Source organism: Hyperolius riggenbachi, chromosome 1, assembly GCF_040937935.1.
Source record: "Hyperolius riggenbachi isolate aHypRig1 chromosome 1, aHypRig1.pri, whole genome shotgun sequence".
NCBI lineage: Eukaryota > Metazoa > Chordata > Amphibia > Anura > Hyperoliidae > Hyperolius > Hyperolius riggenbachi.
The window spans coordinates 681,204,056-681,219,568 of NC_090646.1; the positions used below are offsets into that span (position 1 = coordinate 681,204,056).

The 15,513-nt window shown below is 45.6% G+C and overlaps 1 protein-coding gene across 4 annotated transcripts in view; it reads right to left on the bottom strand.

Moving 5' to 3' along the window:
• LOC137532562 (NACHT, LRR and PYD domains-containing protein 12-like) overlaps positions 1–15,513 on the bottom strand; it is a 213,506-nt gene that overhangs the window by 100,796 nt on the left and 97,197 nt on the right. For all 4 annotated transcript variants that reach the window (XM_068253228.1, XM_068253218.1, XM_068253199.1 and 1 more), the window contains exons 6-7: positions 13,284–14,994; positions 11,657–11,821 (exon numbers count right to left, since the gene is read on the bottom strand). In XM_068253228.1, coding sequence (XP_068109329.1) covers positions 11,657–11,821; positions 13,284–14,994 — 1,876 coding nt within the window. The remainder of the gene's footprint in view (positions 1–11,656; positions 11,822–13,283; positions 14,995–15,513) is intronic.

Sequence of the window (15,513 nt, forward strand, 5' to 3'; positions counted from 1 at the left end):
CCGAGTGAGACGCATAAGGAAGTGACGTCACAACTCAGGAGCGGAGGATCGGAAGTCGCAATTGGAACCGGCGAGATTGAACAACTCAGGCTCAGAACAAGCCACCGGAACGGCTCTCCTAAGGTGGACCTGTGCGGAAGAAACCTGCTTGCAGAGCAGACCCTGTTGAGGATTGGAAATCCGTAAGTTATACCCGGACAGTATCACGGGAAGTGGTGAGACCGGTGATATAGACTGGCCCTTATGTTACTGTCTGTGCAAGCTGGAACTTTTGCAGCCGGTAGGCTAGATAGCCACACACAGCTATAAATAGGACTGAGCAAAACCTATAAAGCACCACATAAGTTTTACATATTTTTGAACAAACCAGCAAATCATTTGGGAAAGATAGGGAAACAAAGTCTCTCAAACAACCCTATTTTGAACTTTTTTGCATGGTCTTATATATATATATATATCCCTATGTGCTATTAACATCTAGCCTTATTTTATCACGTGATTTGATATTTTTAAGGGGAACCAGCACGCTCCTTGTGTGTGAGTGTGTATGTGTATGTATGTGTGCGATATATTACTGTTTTAAGATTGTTTAAAGACATAGAGATCTAAATAAAATCTTTTTTATTATAATACATTTATGTCCAGCGCACTTCCTATTGCTGCATAATTTTGATGCTATTTTTTTTTATCCCCCCCCCCTGCCCACTGCCCCCTCCTGATCACCCCCCCACCCCTCAGATTCTCCCCAGACACCCCCCCCCAAGACCCATCCCCTGTGTACTGTATGCATCTATCCCCCCTGATCACCTGTCAATCACCCATCAATCACCCCCTGTCACTGCCACCCATCAATCAGCCCCTAACCTGCCCCTTGCGGGCAATCTGATCACCCACCCACACCAATAGATCGCCCGCAGGTCCGACATCAGATCACCTCCCAAGTGCAGTGTTTACATCTCTTCTCTCCTCTAAACACCTACTAATTACCCATCAATCACCCCCTATCACCACCTGTCACTGTTACCCATCAGATTAGACCCTAATCTGCCCCTAGGGCACCCAATCACCCGCCCACACCTAAGAACGCCCTCAGAGCCCAGCCCTGATCACCTCGCCAGTGCATTGCTTGCATCTATTTCCCCCCTCTAATCACACCTTGAGACACCCATCAATCACCTCCTGTCACCCCCTAGCACACCTACCCATCAGATCAGGCCCTAATTTGCCCCGTGTGGGCTCCTGATCACTCGGCCAAACCCTCAGATCCCCCTCAGACCCCCTTCCGATCACCTCCCCAGTGCATTGATTGCATCTATTTTCCCCTCTAACCGCCCCCTGAGACACCCATCAATCACCTCCTGTCACCCCCCTAGCACTCCTATCCATCAGATCAGGCCCAATACATCCTGTCATCTAAGAGGCCACCCTGCTTATGACCGGTTCCACAAAATTTGCCCCCTCATAGACCACCTGTCATCAAAATTTGCAGATGCTTATACCCCTGAACAATCATTTTGAGAAATTTGGTTTCCAGACTACTCACAGTTTTGGGCCCGTAAAATGCCAGGGCAGTATAGGAACCCCACAAGTGACCCCATTTTAGAAAGAAGACACCCCAAGGTATTCTGTTAGGTGTATGATGAGTTCATAGAAGATTTTATTTTTTGTCACAAGTTAGCGGAAATTGATATGTATTTTTTTTTTTTCACAAAGTGTCATTTTCCGCCAACTTGTGACAAAAAAAAAATCTTCTATGAACTCACCATACTCCTAACAGAATACCTTGGGGTGTCTTATTTCTAAAATGGGGTCACTTGTGGGGTTCCTATACTGCCCTGGCATTTTAGGGGCCCTAAACCGTGAGGAGTAGTCTAGAAAACAAATGCCTCAAAATGACCTGTGAATAGGACGTTGGGCCCCTTAGCGCACCTAGGCTGCAAAAAAGTGTCACACATGTGGTATCGCCGTACTCAGAAGAAGTAGTATAATGTGTTTTGGGGTGTATTTTTATACATACCCATGCTGGGTGGGAGAAATCTCTCTGTAAATGGACAATTGTGTGTAAAAAAAATCAAATAATTGTCATTTACAGAGATATTTCTCCCACCCAGCATCTGTATGTGTAAAAATACACCCCAAAACACATTATACTACTTCTCCTGAGTACGGCGATACCACATGTGTGGCACTTTTTTGCACCCTAACTGCGCTAAGGGGCCCAAAGTCCAATGAGTACCTTTAGGATTTCACAGGTCATTTTGCGACATTTGGTTTCAAGACTACTCCTCACGGTTTTGGGCCCGTAAAATGCCAGGGCAGTATAGGAACCCCACAAATGATCCCATTTTAGAAAGAAGACACCCCAAGGTATTCCGTTAGTAGTACGGTGAGTTCATAGAAGATTTTATTTTTTGTCACAAGTTAGCGGAAAATGACACTTTGTGAAAAAAAAACAATTAAAATCAATTTCCGCTAACTTGTGACAAAAAAAAAAATCTTCTATGAACTCACCATACTCCTAACGGAATACCTTGGGGTGTTTTCTTTCTAAAATGGGGTAATTTGTGGGGTTCCTATACTGTCCTGGCATTTTAGGGGCCCTAAACCGTGAGGAGTAGTCTTGAAACCAAATTTCTCAAAATGACCTGTGAAATCCTAAAGGTACTCATTGGACTTTGGGCCCCTTAGCGCAGTTAGGGTGCAAAAAAGTGCCACACATGTGGTATCGCCGTACTCAGGAGAAGTAGTATAATGTGTTTTGGGGTGTATTTTTCCACATACTTATGCTGAGTGGGAGAAATATCTCTATAAATAGACAATTGTGTGTAAAAAAAATTAAAAAATTGTCATTTACGGAGATATTTCTCCCACCCAGCATGGGTATGTGTAAAAATACACCCCAAAACACATTATACTACTTCTCCTGAGTACGGCAATACCACATGTGTGGCACTTTTTTGCAGCCTAACTGCGCTAAGGGGCCCAAAGTCCAATGAGCATCTTTAGGCTTTACAGGGGTGCTTACAATTAGGCACCCCCCAAAATGCCAGGACAGTGAACACACCCCACAAATTACCCCATTTTGGAAAGTAGACACTTCAAGGTATTCAGAGAGGGGCATGGTGAGTCCGTGGCAGATTTCATTTTTTTTTGTCGCAAGTTAGAAGAAATGGAAAGTTTTTTTTTTTTTGTCACAAAGTGTCATTTTCCGCTAACTTGTGACAAAAAATAAAATCTTCTATGAACTCACCATGCCTCTCACTGAATACTTTGGGATGTCTTCTTTCCAAAATGGGGTCATTTGGGGGGTATTTGTACTATCCTGGAATTTTAGCACCTCATGAAACATGACAGGTGCGCAGAAAAGTCAGAGATGCTTGAAAATGGGAAAATTCACTTTTGGCACCATAGTTTGTAAACGCTATAACTTTTACCCAAACCAATAAATATACACTGAATGGTTTTTTTTTTTAATCAAAGACATGTAGCAGAATAACTTTCGCGCTCAAATGTATAGGAAATTTTACTTTATTTGAAAAATGTGGTCCTCAAGTGGTTAAATGCTTAGGTGCAATTCTTGCTTCCCAGGTTAACCTGTTTTTGGGATCTATTGTGCATAATAAAGATCAGGTGCGTTTCATCCTGGGAAGGCATGCTCCAGATGCAGCATTGCAGGCTATTGAAGTGATTGAAGTGCTACGCGACAGGAAAGGTTGTGGCCTATATAAGGATTTCAATATGGGACTACCTAAACAGCATCTTAGGAAAATGGGGATTTGGATTTAAGTTATGTCTTGGATTAGAGCCCTTTACTCTAGACCAAGGGTGTCAAACTCAAATACAAAGTGGGCCAAAACTGAACACTGGGACCAATTCATGGGCCAACCCCAATGTTTATTTTGCCACCTCTCCCTCCCCTATACAGTTCCCTAGTGTTTAGTGGCCCCTCTTTCTCCTACACAGTTCCCCCATGTGTAGTGGCCTCTTCCCACCCCTAAATAGTTCCCTGGTGTCTAGTGGCACCCCTCCCCCTGTTCTATACAGTTCTTTGGTGTCTAGTACTTTCCCCCTCCCTCCCCTATATGGCTTTCCCGGTGATCTACAGCTTCACCTCCAATGTAGCAACCCTGGTGGTGTAAAGTGGGCCAAACTAAATGCAAAGTGGGGAAACCACTTGAGGGTCAAATTGATGGCTCTGTGGGCCAGATATGGCCCACAGGCCAGAGTTGAACTTGTATACTCTAGACATTCAGCCAAGGTCCACGCAGGTTGCATACAGGTTTTACAGTTATCGATATACGTTGAGGTACCCACCAGGTTTTTCCCTCGCCCCATCCTTTTTATTTCTGCCATGGAACCCTTAGTGATAGTCATTAGAAACAACAACATCAAGATTTCTGGTTTAAAATTTACTGGGGTTCAGCACAATGTGAATGTATTCACAAACAATCTCCTCTTGTTTTTTTACTGACAGTTTGACTTCTAATTCAGTCGGGGGAATCATAAACTGAGGAATAAGAGTTGGATGATTTTTGTGCTAACCCCACAGCCCTGCAAGTGAGAACATGTTGTCCATTTCTGTAGACTGTCATTGTGTCTGTTGGCATATATTATATATTATGGGGAGTCCGTTCTGCCATTCAGCCGCGATCAGCCCCGGTAATAGGCTCAGTCGGGAACAGTCTGGGTCACTGTACATGCACAGTACCCCAGACTGACGTGACTGAGCCTATTACTGGGGCTGATCGCGGCTGAACGGCAGACCGCAGGAGGACGGCCAGGGACTCACACGTGTTTAAGGGGCTGGAGAAAGCTCCGGGTGAGTATAAAATATTTAGCGTCCCTCAGCTCTGGTTTCCTTTAAGTCCGCCAGGAGAAAAGCACTATATAAAGTTTGTTTGTCTTGTCTATTGTTCACTTGTGCTTTTTGTCCCACGACTCTTAACCTGCTGGGCGTTTCAATTCCCGCGGCCGTGTTTTTTCGCCCAATTTTATTTTCTTATCATGTAGCTAGCCTAGCGCTAGCTACATGATTCTCCCCTTCCTCCTCTCTCCCTCCCACCTTTCTGATCACCGCCGGCGATCACGCCCATAAGGAAATCCCGTTCTGAACGGGATTTCCTTAAGGGCTTCACCCATCACCATGGCGACGAACGGAGTGACGTCATCGACGTTGTGACGTCACTGGGACTCCCGATCCACCCCAAAGCACAGCCTGGCGCCGATTGGCCAGGCTGCGCAAGGGGTCTTTCGCGTCGGGTAGCGGCGGATCGGCGGCGAACGGGGCAAACACGTAGCTAGCAAAGTGCTAGCTGCGTTTTTGAAAAAAATAAATTATCAAAATCGGCCCAACGGGGCCTGAGCGGTGCCCTCTAGCGTCTCTGGACGAGCAAGGGAGGTTAAGGTAGCCATGCATCTAATGATTCAATCAACAAAGCGATCGACTTTAAGAAATCGACTTCAGTATGGTTGATTGAAAGTTGATCGACTAATAACCCATAGACTACAAATGATATCCTATGCGACTCACCTTCACATTCGATTTGACCGATGTTGTGTCTCCATGCTTTGAATGCAAAAAAATTGATTCAGAGTGGATCAAATGACATGTGGACAGCAGCCGATTCCTGCGTGATCAACCATTATCTCGCATCCTGCTCAATCGATTAAGCTGGTCGATTCTACATGAAATCGGCCACTTTTTATTGATTGGGAATTCTGGAACACACTCAATTGTCTCTCAATTATATAAAATGATCAAATCGAATAGTCGATCATACAGCCAAATCGCTAGATGTATGCTACCTTAAGAGGAAATTTTGTAAAACTCTGCTGTGTAGTTGTGCCCAGGTTACAGCTGGAATGGTTGATGTCAGGAATACCCAAACTCTTATTACTGCTATTGGTCTTATTAAGGCTGTTATTTGGGTTAAAGCGGATCCGAGATGAAAAACGAACTAAAACAAGTAACTTGTCTATATATCTTATCTAAAGTTTAGATAGTTTACACGTGAAATCTAGCTGCAAACAGCTTCAACAGTTAATGACTATTTATTACTGAGATACAATGAGGGCAGCCATGTTCTGTTTGTCACATTACACACAGGCAAGCTGATAGCATCTCCAGCCCTCAGCCTGTGAAACCTTAAGTCTCCCCACCTCCTCTGCCTCTGAAATCTCTGGCTAGTAACCTCCTCCTCCTCCTGCCCAGACTGAGCTCCCATAAGCCCTTGCTACATGAGTATGACAATGCCAAAACACTGTGAAAAGCTGTTGGCAAGGCTTGTTTAGTTTATAGGGAATTTAAGTATTAAAACAAAACAAAAAAGTATTTGGCTTGAGGAATGCCCTATAAAATATATGAAAGGAACACAATTATGCAATGAGTAAAAGTTTATCTCAGATCCACTTTAAGAGTTTTAAAACCAAATCCTCTCTGCGGGTGAAATATTTCCTGTTGGACTGAGTCTATGCGGTGTCCTAGGAATTGGGATTGTGTGGGATGGTTCTAGTTTTTACTTTTCCTTATTTATGATCCATCCTCATGTAGAAAAGGTTTTGATCACAATCAGTTTGTGTCTTTCTACGTTCTCCCTTGATTGAGCAAGTATCAGCAAATCATCTAAATATGATACAATCGCTGTACCCTGAAGCCTGAGGGGCCCTGTTATCTCTGCATTACCTTGACGAACACCTTGGGAGTAGAAGCTATCCCAAACGGAAGAGCTGCGAATTGAGTGCAAGGCTTGATTTTCTGCTTTTTCTATATACCTTAACCTCCCTGACGGTATGATTGCTGCGGCTGCGCGGCCGCCAGGGTTTTTTTTTTAACCTTTTTTTTTTTTTTTTAGCATGTAGCTAGCCTAGCGCTAGCTACATGCTTCCCCCCTCCCTGCGGCGTCCCCCCGTCACCTGCGATCGCCGCCGGCGCCGCTTGCCCATAAGGAAATCCCGTTCTGAACGGGATTTCCTTGAGGGCTTCCCCCGTCGCCATGGCGACAACCGGAGTGACGTCACCGACGTCATCGTCGTCGTGACGTCACACGGAGTCCCGATCCACCCCATAGTGCAGCCTGGCGGCGATTGGCCAGGCTGCGCAAGAGGTATGCGGGGGGGGGGGGCCCTGTTTAGCAGCGGGTAGCGGCGCATCTGCGGCGGGCAGCGGCGATCGGACCAAACACGCAGCTAGCAAAGTGCTAGCTGCGTGTTTGAAAAAAAAAATTATGCAAATCGGCCCAGCAGGGCCTGAGCGGCACCCTCCGGCGGCTTACCCCGTGTCCAGCACGGGGTTACCGCTAAGGAGGTTAAAGGACAACTGAAGTGAGAGGGATATGAATGCTGCCATATTTATTTCCCGTCAAAGGAATACTATCGATTAACAACTTTTTTTTTGTAATGCTGTATGTTAGGGCCCACATTACCACAAGTACTAGGAGCAATTTCCTCCCTCACACATCTCTGCCTCTCTGCTGTAAAATCATCTGTCAGTTTTAAATATAAAAACAGGCTCTGCAGATACAGTCAGGCTCTGCAGGACTAGACCATGTCCCTGCACAGGGGGGTTGCTATCAACTCCTCAATGTATAGTTTATTTATCACCTTGTTGAAAAAATCTTATTCAGATGGTGGTAAGGGGTTAAAGATTCCTGCAATGTGTGTTTATGGTCTTCTGTTCTCCGTCTGATATAGATCCCGATAATGTCTTTGTAAAGTGTGTCTCTCCCTCTCAGCATGGACACCACAAAGCAGCCTAGGAAGTAGATGCAGCCTAAAATGTAACATCACAAGCAGCCAGTCAGGAGTGGTGTTTACACATCTCCCTGACTGCTAGTTATATTACAACAATATTCCAGCACATCTAGCTACCTGTTAGCTCTTCAGATCAGTCTCCTCCTCCTATTGTCTCCTGCATGCTGTGACGCAGTGAAGTACACTTGTGTGCTGTGTGAGGAATGAAGGATGATTTGTAACTTCCTAATGACCGCGTCACGCCAATGGGCGTGAACGTGGCGGCAGCCCCAGGACCGCCTGTCGCCGATTGGCGTCAAGTCCTGGGGTGGGGTTTTGCAGGAGGCTCCGCTCCATCATCAGTAGTCTATTTACAATGTACAGCGCTGTGTCCCCTCTGGAGGCACAATAGCAATCGGCTGTCTTAGGCTGACGCCTATAACAGCCGATCGCGGTGATTGGCTGGCAGGGGAGGGAGGCCTGTGATAAAAAAAATACTTTCATTTATTGTAAAAAAAAAAATAAGAAAAATAAGAGCCCACCATCAGAAATCTCTGTTGGTGGGCAGAAAAGGCGGGGGGGGGGGGGGGGGGGGGGGGAATCACTTATTCATCTGGGTGAATAAATAAAGTGCCCCTAGCAGTAGTGGTAATGTGTACCCTAATATTGGGTATTAAAAAAAAAGTTGTTTTAATTGCTAGTGTTCCTTTAAAGAGAGTCTGAAGTCATTTTAAAAAATCAGTTTTTACCTCTTATTTAGTTTAGGGATCATTGCCAGACCTAAAACGCCGCCTTCCCGCAGGCGAACGAGGGTTTTATTACCCTCCTATCCCCAGGGCAAAAACCAGGGAGCGTTTTCTGGTAGAGGCAGAGCTTTCTACAGTAGCTCTGCCTCTCCTCGCATGAATCCCCGCTGATCTCCGCCTCTCCCCGCCAGTCTTCACTGAGAGGGGCGGGAGAGAGTCAGAGATCCACAGTGGATTGACGCGAATGGAGGCAGAGCTACTGCTCTGCCTCCCTGGGCAACAAAATCCACGACTTTAAAAGTCGTGGATTTTTGCCCACTGTTTTGAGGGTGATAAAACCCTCGTTCAGCCGTGGTAATGCAGCGTTTTAGGTCTGGCAATGATCCTTTAACTAAATAAAAGGTAAAAACTGATTATTAAAGAGGCTTCAGAGTCTCTTTAAGTGATACCAGTTGCCTGGCTGTCCCACTGATCCTTTTAGCCATAGACCCTGAACAAGCATGCAGCAGATCAGGTGTTTCTGACCTTATTGCCCCTGCTTTGCATCGCTGGAGGTAGAATGGAGGTAGAAACAGCCTGGCCTACATCACTTGGTTGACACAGCTGAACCCCCCCCCCACCGCGCACCAATACATTTTCTGGATGGGCGGGCTTTGGCGGATTACTTCACAAAACTGCTATAAGCCCTTGCACCACAGGCGCCCACTGCTTCCTCCTGACCACAGCCCAGTCACGATAAGTAGTTCCATCTGCTATCCAATGTATGTTGTAACTCATGAATGCATCTGCACCTAATTGTATGCTGAATTTTCTCAATTAAACTGCATAGTGCAGGATCTCCGCTCTCCTTTGTGTGCATGTTGACGCAGTGATTGCTTTAAAGCCAAACGCTGTTGATTCCCAGGTTCTTTTAACCACTTGAGTACCAGCACCTTCTGCCCCCTTAAAGTGTAACCATCGGGCATAAAATCAATTCTTTATTTTTATCTGGTAGACAAGTAATAAGGATGCTAACCAGGCAATCCAAAAGTTAAAATCTCTGTTACTTTTCTTGTTTATAAATGATCATTCCCCAGTTTACCTGACTCTTATTTGGTATGTTTCAGCACAAAGGAAGTTGCAGGGCATACTGGGTTGTCTTTTTTTTTCTTCTTTATTTCCCCTCAGACTTAACTAATGTACAGAAGCAAAAAAAGGACAACCCAGCATGCCCTGCAACTTCCTTTGTGTGTACCAAATAAGAGTCAGGTAAACTGGGGAATGATCATTTATAAACAAGAAAAGTAATAGTGATTTTAACTTTTGGATTGCCTGGTTAGCATCCTTATTACTTGTTTGCCAGATAAAAATAAAGAATTGATTTTTGATTTTATGCCCGACAGTTACACTTTAAGGACCAGAGACTGTTGGTACAGTAAACGGACGCTTCCCGACGAATCACTGCTAAAATCCGCCGCTCCCGTCGTCCCCGCCGCAGGCTGCTCTCTCTGCCGTCTCTATGACGGCAGAGCGCTGTGCGCCGGTCAGGAGCCGCTTTCATTGGCTCCTGACCCTGTCACTCCATTTAAGCCAATGGGAACGGCTTACATGAATGACAGGGCCAGGAGCCAATGAAAACGACTCCTGCCCGGCTCACAGTGCTCTGCCGTCATAGAGGCGGCAGGGCAGCTGATTGCGGCGGAGACAGAGCGGCGACAGCGGCGGGGACGACCGGAGGCGTGGTGAATGGGACGTAGAGTTTACGTCCGGTCAGAACCGCAGCACTCCCTGCCCGCCGTAGATTTCAACTACGCCGGTCCGCAGGTAGTTAATGAACAATTCTATATTTTTGCCCATGGGGTCACGTAACATCCCTGCATGCTCAAATGATAAATCTGACTGCTTGGAGTACTGCAATAATGATGCATCCAGCTTTGGACACATCACCCATTTGTTTTGATCGTCCCCTTCAAAGGGAAATCCTGGAGGCCAACCAGAGGCCCAAGATCCCCCTCCTGCCTCATGCGTGATGTTCTGACATCATCCGTGTGCACCCGTGATGCGTACCACCAGGAGGCTTGTGGGATCCTCTAACATCCTCACTGCAGCTCATCTGCTTGGACACATGAGGAGACCCTCATTGCACCACTTCCAGCAAAGACTTACTGGTGTCAGCTTGAGGGAGAACCTAAGGGAGCCCATATGGAGGATCAAAAAACGCTTCAGCACAGGTCAGACGTAGTCTTAAAATAATCGTATTAGTCTTAAAATAGTCGTAGAATGTTAAGCTATAGGCTTGCGACATACCAGCGGTTCTGGATGCTTGCCTGGCTACAGGGGCATAGAGGTAATTTGCGTATTCAGCAGCAGTGCATTGTGGGTAACCACAGATGTTCACTTTATGCTGAATTATTGTAAATTCCTTCTGTTTTAAGAAGACAAACCAACCTGTGACTCTCCATAATTCCCTTGGCTCTTTTACATTTTGTATTTTGGGCTCATCTGCCCAAATCTCTTCTGCCCTTGTTAAAGAGACATTGAAGCAAGTCAAAATCCACGTTTTTAACTGTTAAGCACTATAGCTAGTGCTAAAACACTGCATCGCCGTGGCAACACGAGGGGTTTATAACCCCCAAATCCCATTGTCTAATTGCGGGGAATGCTTCCTGCTTTAGGCAGAGCTTAGGGCTGTAGCTCTGCCTCTTCGCACGTCAATCCCCGCTGATCGCCGCCTCTCCCCGCCCCTCTCAGTCTTCCTTCATTAAGAGGGGTGGGGGAGAGGCGGAGATCCACAGTGGATTGACGTGTATGGAGGCAGAGCTGCAGCTCAAAGCTCTGCCTCCCCGGGCAGCAAAATCCATGACCAATAAAAGTTGTGCATTTTGCAGAGGGGATTTGGGGGTATAAACCCCTGGTTTTGCCCTCGGGGGTGCGGCGTTTGAGCACTAGCTATAGTGCTTAACATAAATAGATGTTAAAAACGTGGATTTAGACTCGCTTCAGAATCTCTTTAACTGTGTCCTGGCTGCCCCGAGACACTAGAAAATTGAATTAGGAGGGCAGGGTGGGTGGCTTTTAATTGTTCTTGTTAGTTGCGTTTCCCAAGAGGAAGGAGCCTAAAGTTTCTTATATTCCATCCATACCCTGGAATGACTAGAGAAAATTCTGCTGATCTCTGCTGCAGTCAGGGCTGTTATACTCACAGTAATTCCTCTATCCGGCTTGTTGTCAGAGCCGCCATCAGGACACTGAATTCAGGACCCCCCAGCTCGTTACCAATCAGGTTCAACTTCCTTATTGTCTGGTTACTCCTTATCCCGGATGCCAGGTGGAGGCAGCAACTGGAGGGCAGCTTATTATCCCGCAAACTGCAGGAGAAGAGAAGAATGTTACCAGAAAACTGCGTAAAACCATCTGCAAAAAAAAAACTTCCTGTTCTCTTTGCTGAAGTTTACCATCCAGCCTCAGACCCTGGGGCAGGCTTCACACTGCAATTTGGCAGCAGCAGTGCAGCCCACACACCAAACCACCAAAAACAGGCCTTCAGGGATTACTGTGTTAGTACTGCGGTAATCCCTGTCTGGTAGTGACGCTCACTTCCAGTTGGGCAATCGATGACATGCGCAGAGGCATATTTCTAAAATACGCTTCTGCGCATGCATGACGCTGAAAACTGTGGTGGGTTTTTTAAAGACAGGTGTGTTGCCATAGACTTACAGGTCACCACAGGAGCCGCACGGTAACGTAACTTTGGAAGTGTGTTAAGTAGGGCACTTCCGGTGCAGCGTACCTCAACGTATGGAGTGTGAACTCCCCCATAGACTTACATTGCCCGGGGGCGTGGTGTGGTACATTTAGCGCACCACAACACCCCCAGTGAGAAGGGTACAATTGGTACGATCTGCAATCTTCTATAGAGATTAGGTATCTGCCACCAATTTGAAATAGCAAGTGGATTTACCAAGTGACTGTGATTCAACTGTAAATGTGTTCTGTGAAGCTGAATACTTTACTCTAGCTGTATTCCTAGTAGGAGTCCCTTGCCTTCCAACAGCCAACTGAGTAAAGCAGCCTGTGAACTGGCAAAGGGGCTAAATTACACATCCAAAGCTCTGACTTAAATATCACTGGCTAACAGTAGATTATCTATTGCTCAAACATAGCATGGAGTGTGAGTCTTTTGATGGTATGCATTGTTTCAGTCTAGGTGATCACTCCCAATCAATACAAGGCCATAGCAAGACACCGAGTTGGCACAGAACATAAAGGAAGATGTCAACAATAATTGTGACATCTTCCGCGTTGCCCGGGTATGTATTTGGCTGGTGTTGGCTCTGCCCACTTTTTCTAGCCCTAACACATAATTGCACAGCCAGGCAACGGGGGAGAGCACGTATGAAAACTATGCAATTATAACAACAAGAAGCATGTGAGTGTGATTTTAACATAAAGATGCAATTTTTTTCCCGGTTTCACGCTATGAGAGCATTTTTTTTAGATACATGTTGCAAGACATTGGGAAAATCATCTGGCAGTCTACACAACTCCCATATGAGATGGCACCAGGATCCTGAGGCTCCAAGGCTTCCTGGATATGTGCGCATTTGGCCAATCTAGCAGTGGACAAATTATCTGGTGAGTCTGTATGCTATCAGGTGTCTATGGTGGAGGATCATATCATATGGGATTGGAGTCTGCACATGAACTTCAGAAAGATATATATGGATGTAAACCACACTATTGCTTAATAATCTCTTTAGGTATAGTTCCTATAAACTTCAATTTTAGGGGGGAAAAAAAAAGATACATTTATTATGATTTCAAATTTACCCTAAATTCCTGATGGTGTTCAGAGCTGGTGCAAGTTTCTTCAGTCCTTCATCCTGAATATCACAACCCTCCAGCTTCACTTCTTCTGTCTCTCTGCAGCTTTCCAGGACGTAAGAGACCACAGAGCAGTCCAGAGGGGTGAGGCGCACACCTGATAGGTCAATAAGTTTGTGTGACCCGACACAGTGTGACACCAGAGCCTTATTCCTGCTCTCGTACAGACAGTGGAAGACATTGAGAAGCCTCCTGGTATATTGCTTGTCTTTGATGTCGCATCTTTCTTCTTCTGCAATGTTCTGCTGTAACCTGGTGATCACTTGTATAGAAGCCTGAGGAGACAATTGCCCTACGTAAGACCTTAACATGGATCTGGTAGCGCTGTCAGAGAGACCACAGAGGAAACGGAAAAATACTTCAACACGACCGTCTTTATAGGAATAAGCTTTATTAAGCGATAATGTTAATTCATCGGGTTTATAGTTGATAAAATGAACGAAAGCAGCAAAAAACTCCTGCAGAGTGAGATGTAAGAAGGAATAATCCACATCAGGAGGGAGACCAGACTCCATCATGAAACATGAGAAGAGATGTTCATCAGATGTTACATTGAATGATTCCAGATGGCGATGGTCAAACACAATCATGTGATTCATGACTCCATGTTCTGCCATCCACCCCAGAGATGTCAGCAGTTCCTGGGCAATGAGACGGTCATCTCTGTTCTGGTTGTGATTGGCCAGAATGTTGGAGACAAAAGCTACAAAGAGTTGTGTCACAGTTTTGGGCAATGATGTCACCAGCTGGTCAGTATTTGCTGGTCGGTTTCTGTAGCACATTGATAACACGGTACAGATGATCCAGCAGTAGGCCGGGATGTAGCAGAAAGTGTACAGTGTGTCATTCTCCTGCACATGCTGAAAAGCCTTCTGTGCCAGTTCCTTGTTCCTGAAGAAATTTTCAAAGTAGGCCAGCCTATCTGCATGGAGGAATCCCAGGACCTCAGTTACTCTCTGGAAGACACGAGTATCCACTGATGCCAGTCTGGTAGGACGGCTGGTCATCAGTACAGAACAACCCTTAAGTAGACTCTGCCTGACCAAACTACCCACAATCACACCAACATCTCTTTGTTTTGGGTTGCAGGTCTGTTTAAAGTCCATTTGATGAATACTTTCATCTAAACCATCAAGTATAAACAGAAGCCTCTCCGGATGACATAAAATATCCTCCAGGTGCTCCTCCAGATGTGGATATTTATGGAGAATCATCTCCTCTAAGCTGATCTCAGCCAGTTTATTAAGTTCCCGGAATCTGTAGAAAAAGACAAAAGCAAATCTCTGGTAGAGTTTTCCAGTCACCCAGTCATAGACAAACTTCTGCATCAGTGTGGTCTTTCCTATTCCCGGCACTCCACTCACCATTACCGCATGAGGGATACATTGTGACTGGGGGCTCCACCGGAACAGCCTGCTGGGGGAGATGTGTTCCAATCCAGTCTGCACTTCCTTCAATAATTCCTCATGTTTTATCCCCGTCTGTATGAGCTCATTCTGAGGACGCTGCCTGAACTGGTCAGTGGAGACAACAACCAGGTTCACATAGCGCTCATTGATGAGGAAGCTTTGTTCCCCCAGGTTAGATCCAGGTGGTCGGTGCTCCACTAGAGTCTGACTTCTCTCCAGCAGATGCTGCTTGTGCTTTTCTTGTATATCTGAGGAGAAATGAACAGTATAATTATTGAAAACATGATGTGTGGAGGAGAGATTATTATATCCATACTAGTTTATGTCACTGCAATTACTGGAATATTATGTTCCTATAGGTACAATCTCTAAGGGAGGTATGACTCAATGGGTCAGATTTATCAAAGCATTACTGACAGTTTTTTCTTCTAAAACTGTTCTAACCAGCAGAGGAACTGTTCTGCATGATACTAAGAAACTTCACAAACCCTACTTAATACCGGCAGTTTAGCGTGGATTTCTAGAGCTGCACTACAGTTAAGAATAGTTCAAAGCCATTCCTAAACTGGTGCAGATTAAGAAGTGTTCAATAGCAGTTCTACAGATAGTGCAGGCTAGGCACGATTTGTGAAGGGCTCCTCCCCCCTGCTGAACTCCTCCTCAGAGCCTGCTGACAGCAGATGTATTGGTTACCTCAGCAACAGTAATTCCCCTCACACACTGCACTGCCTGAGAGATCTTCCTAACTCCTCCTATTCATAACAGTT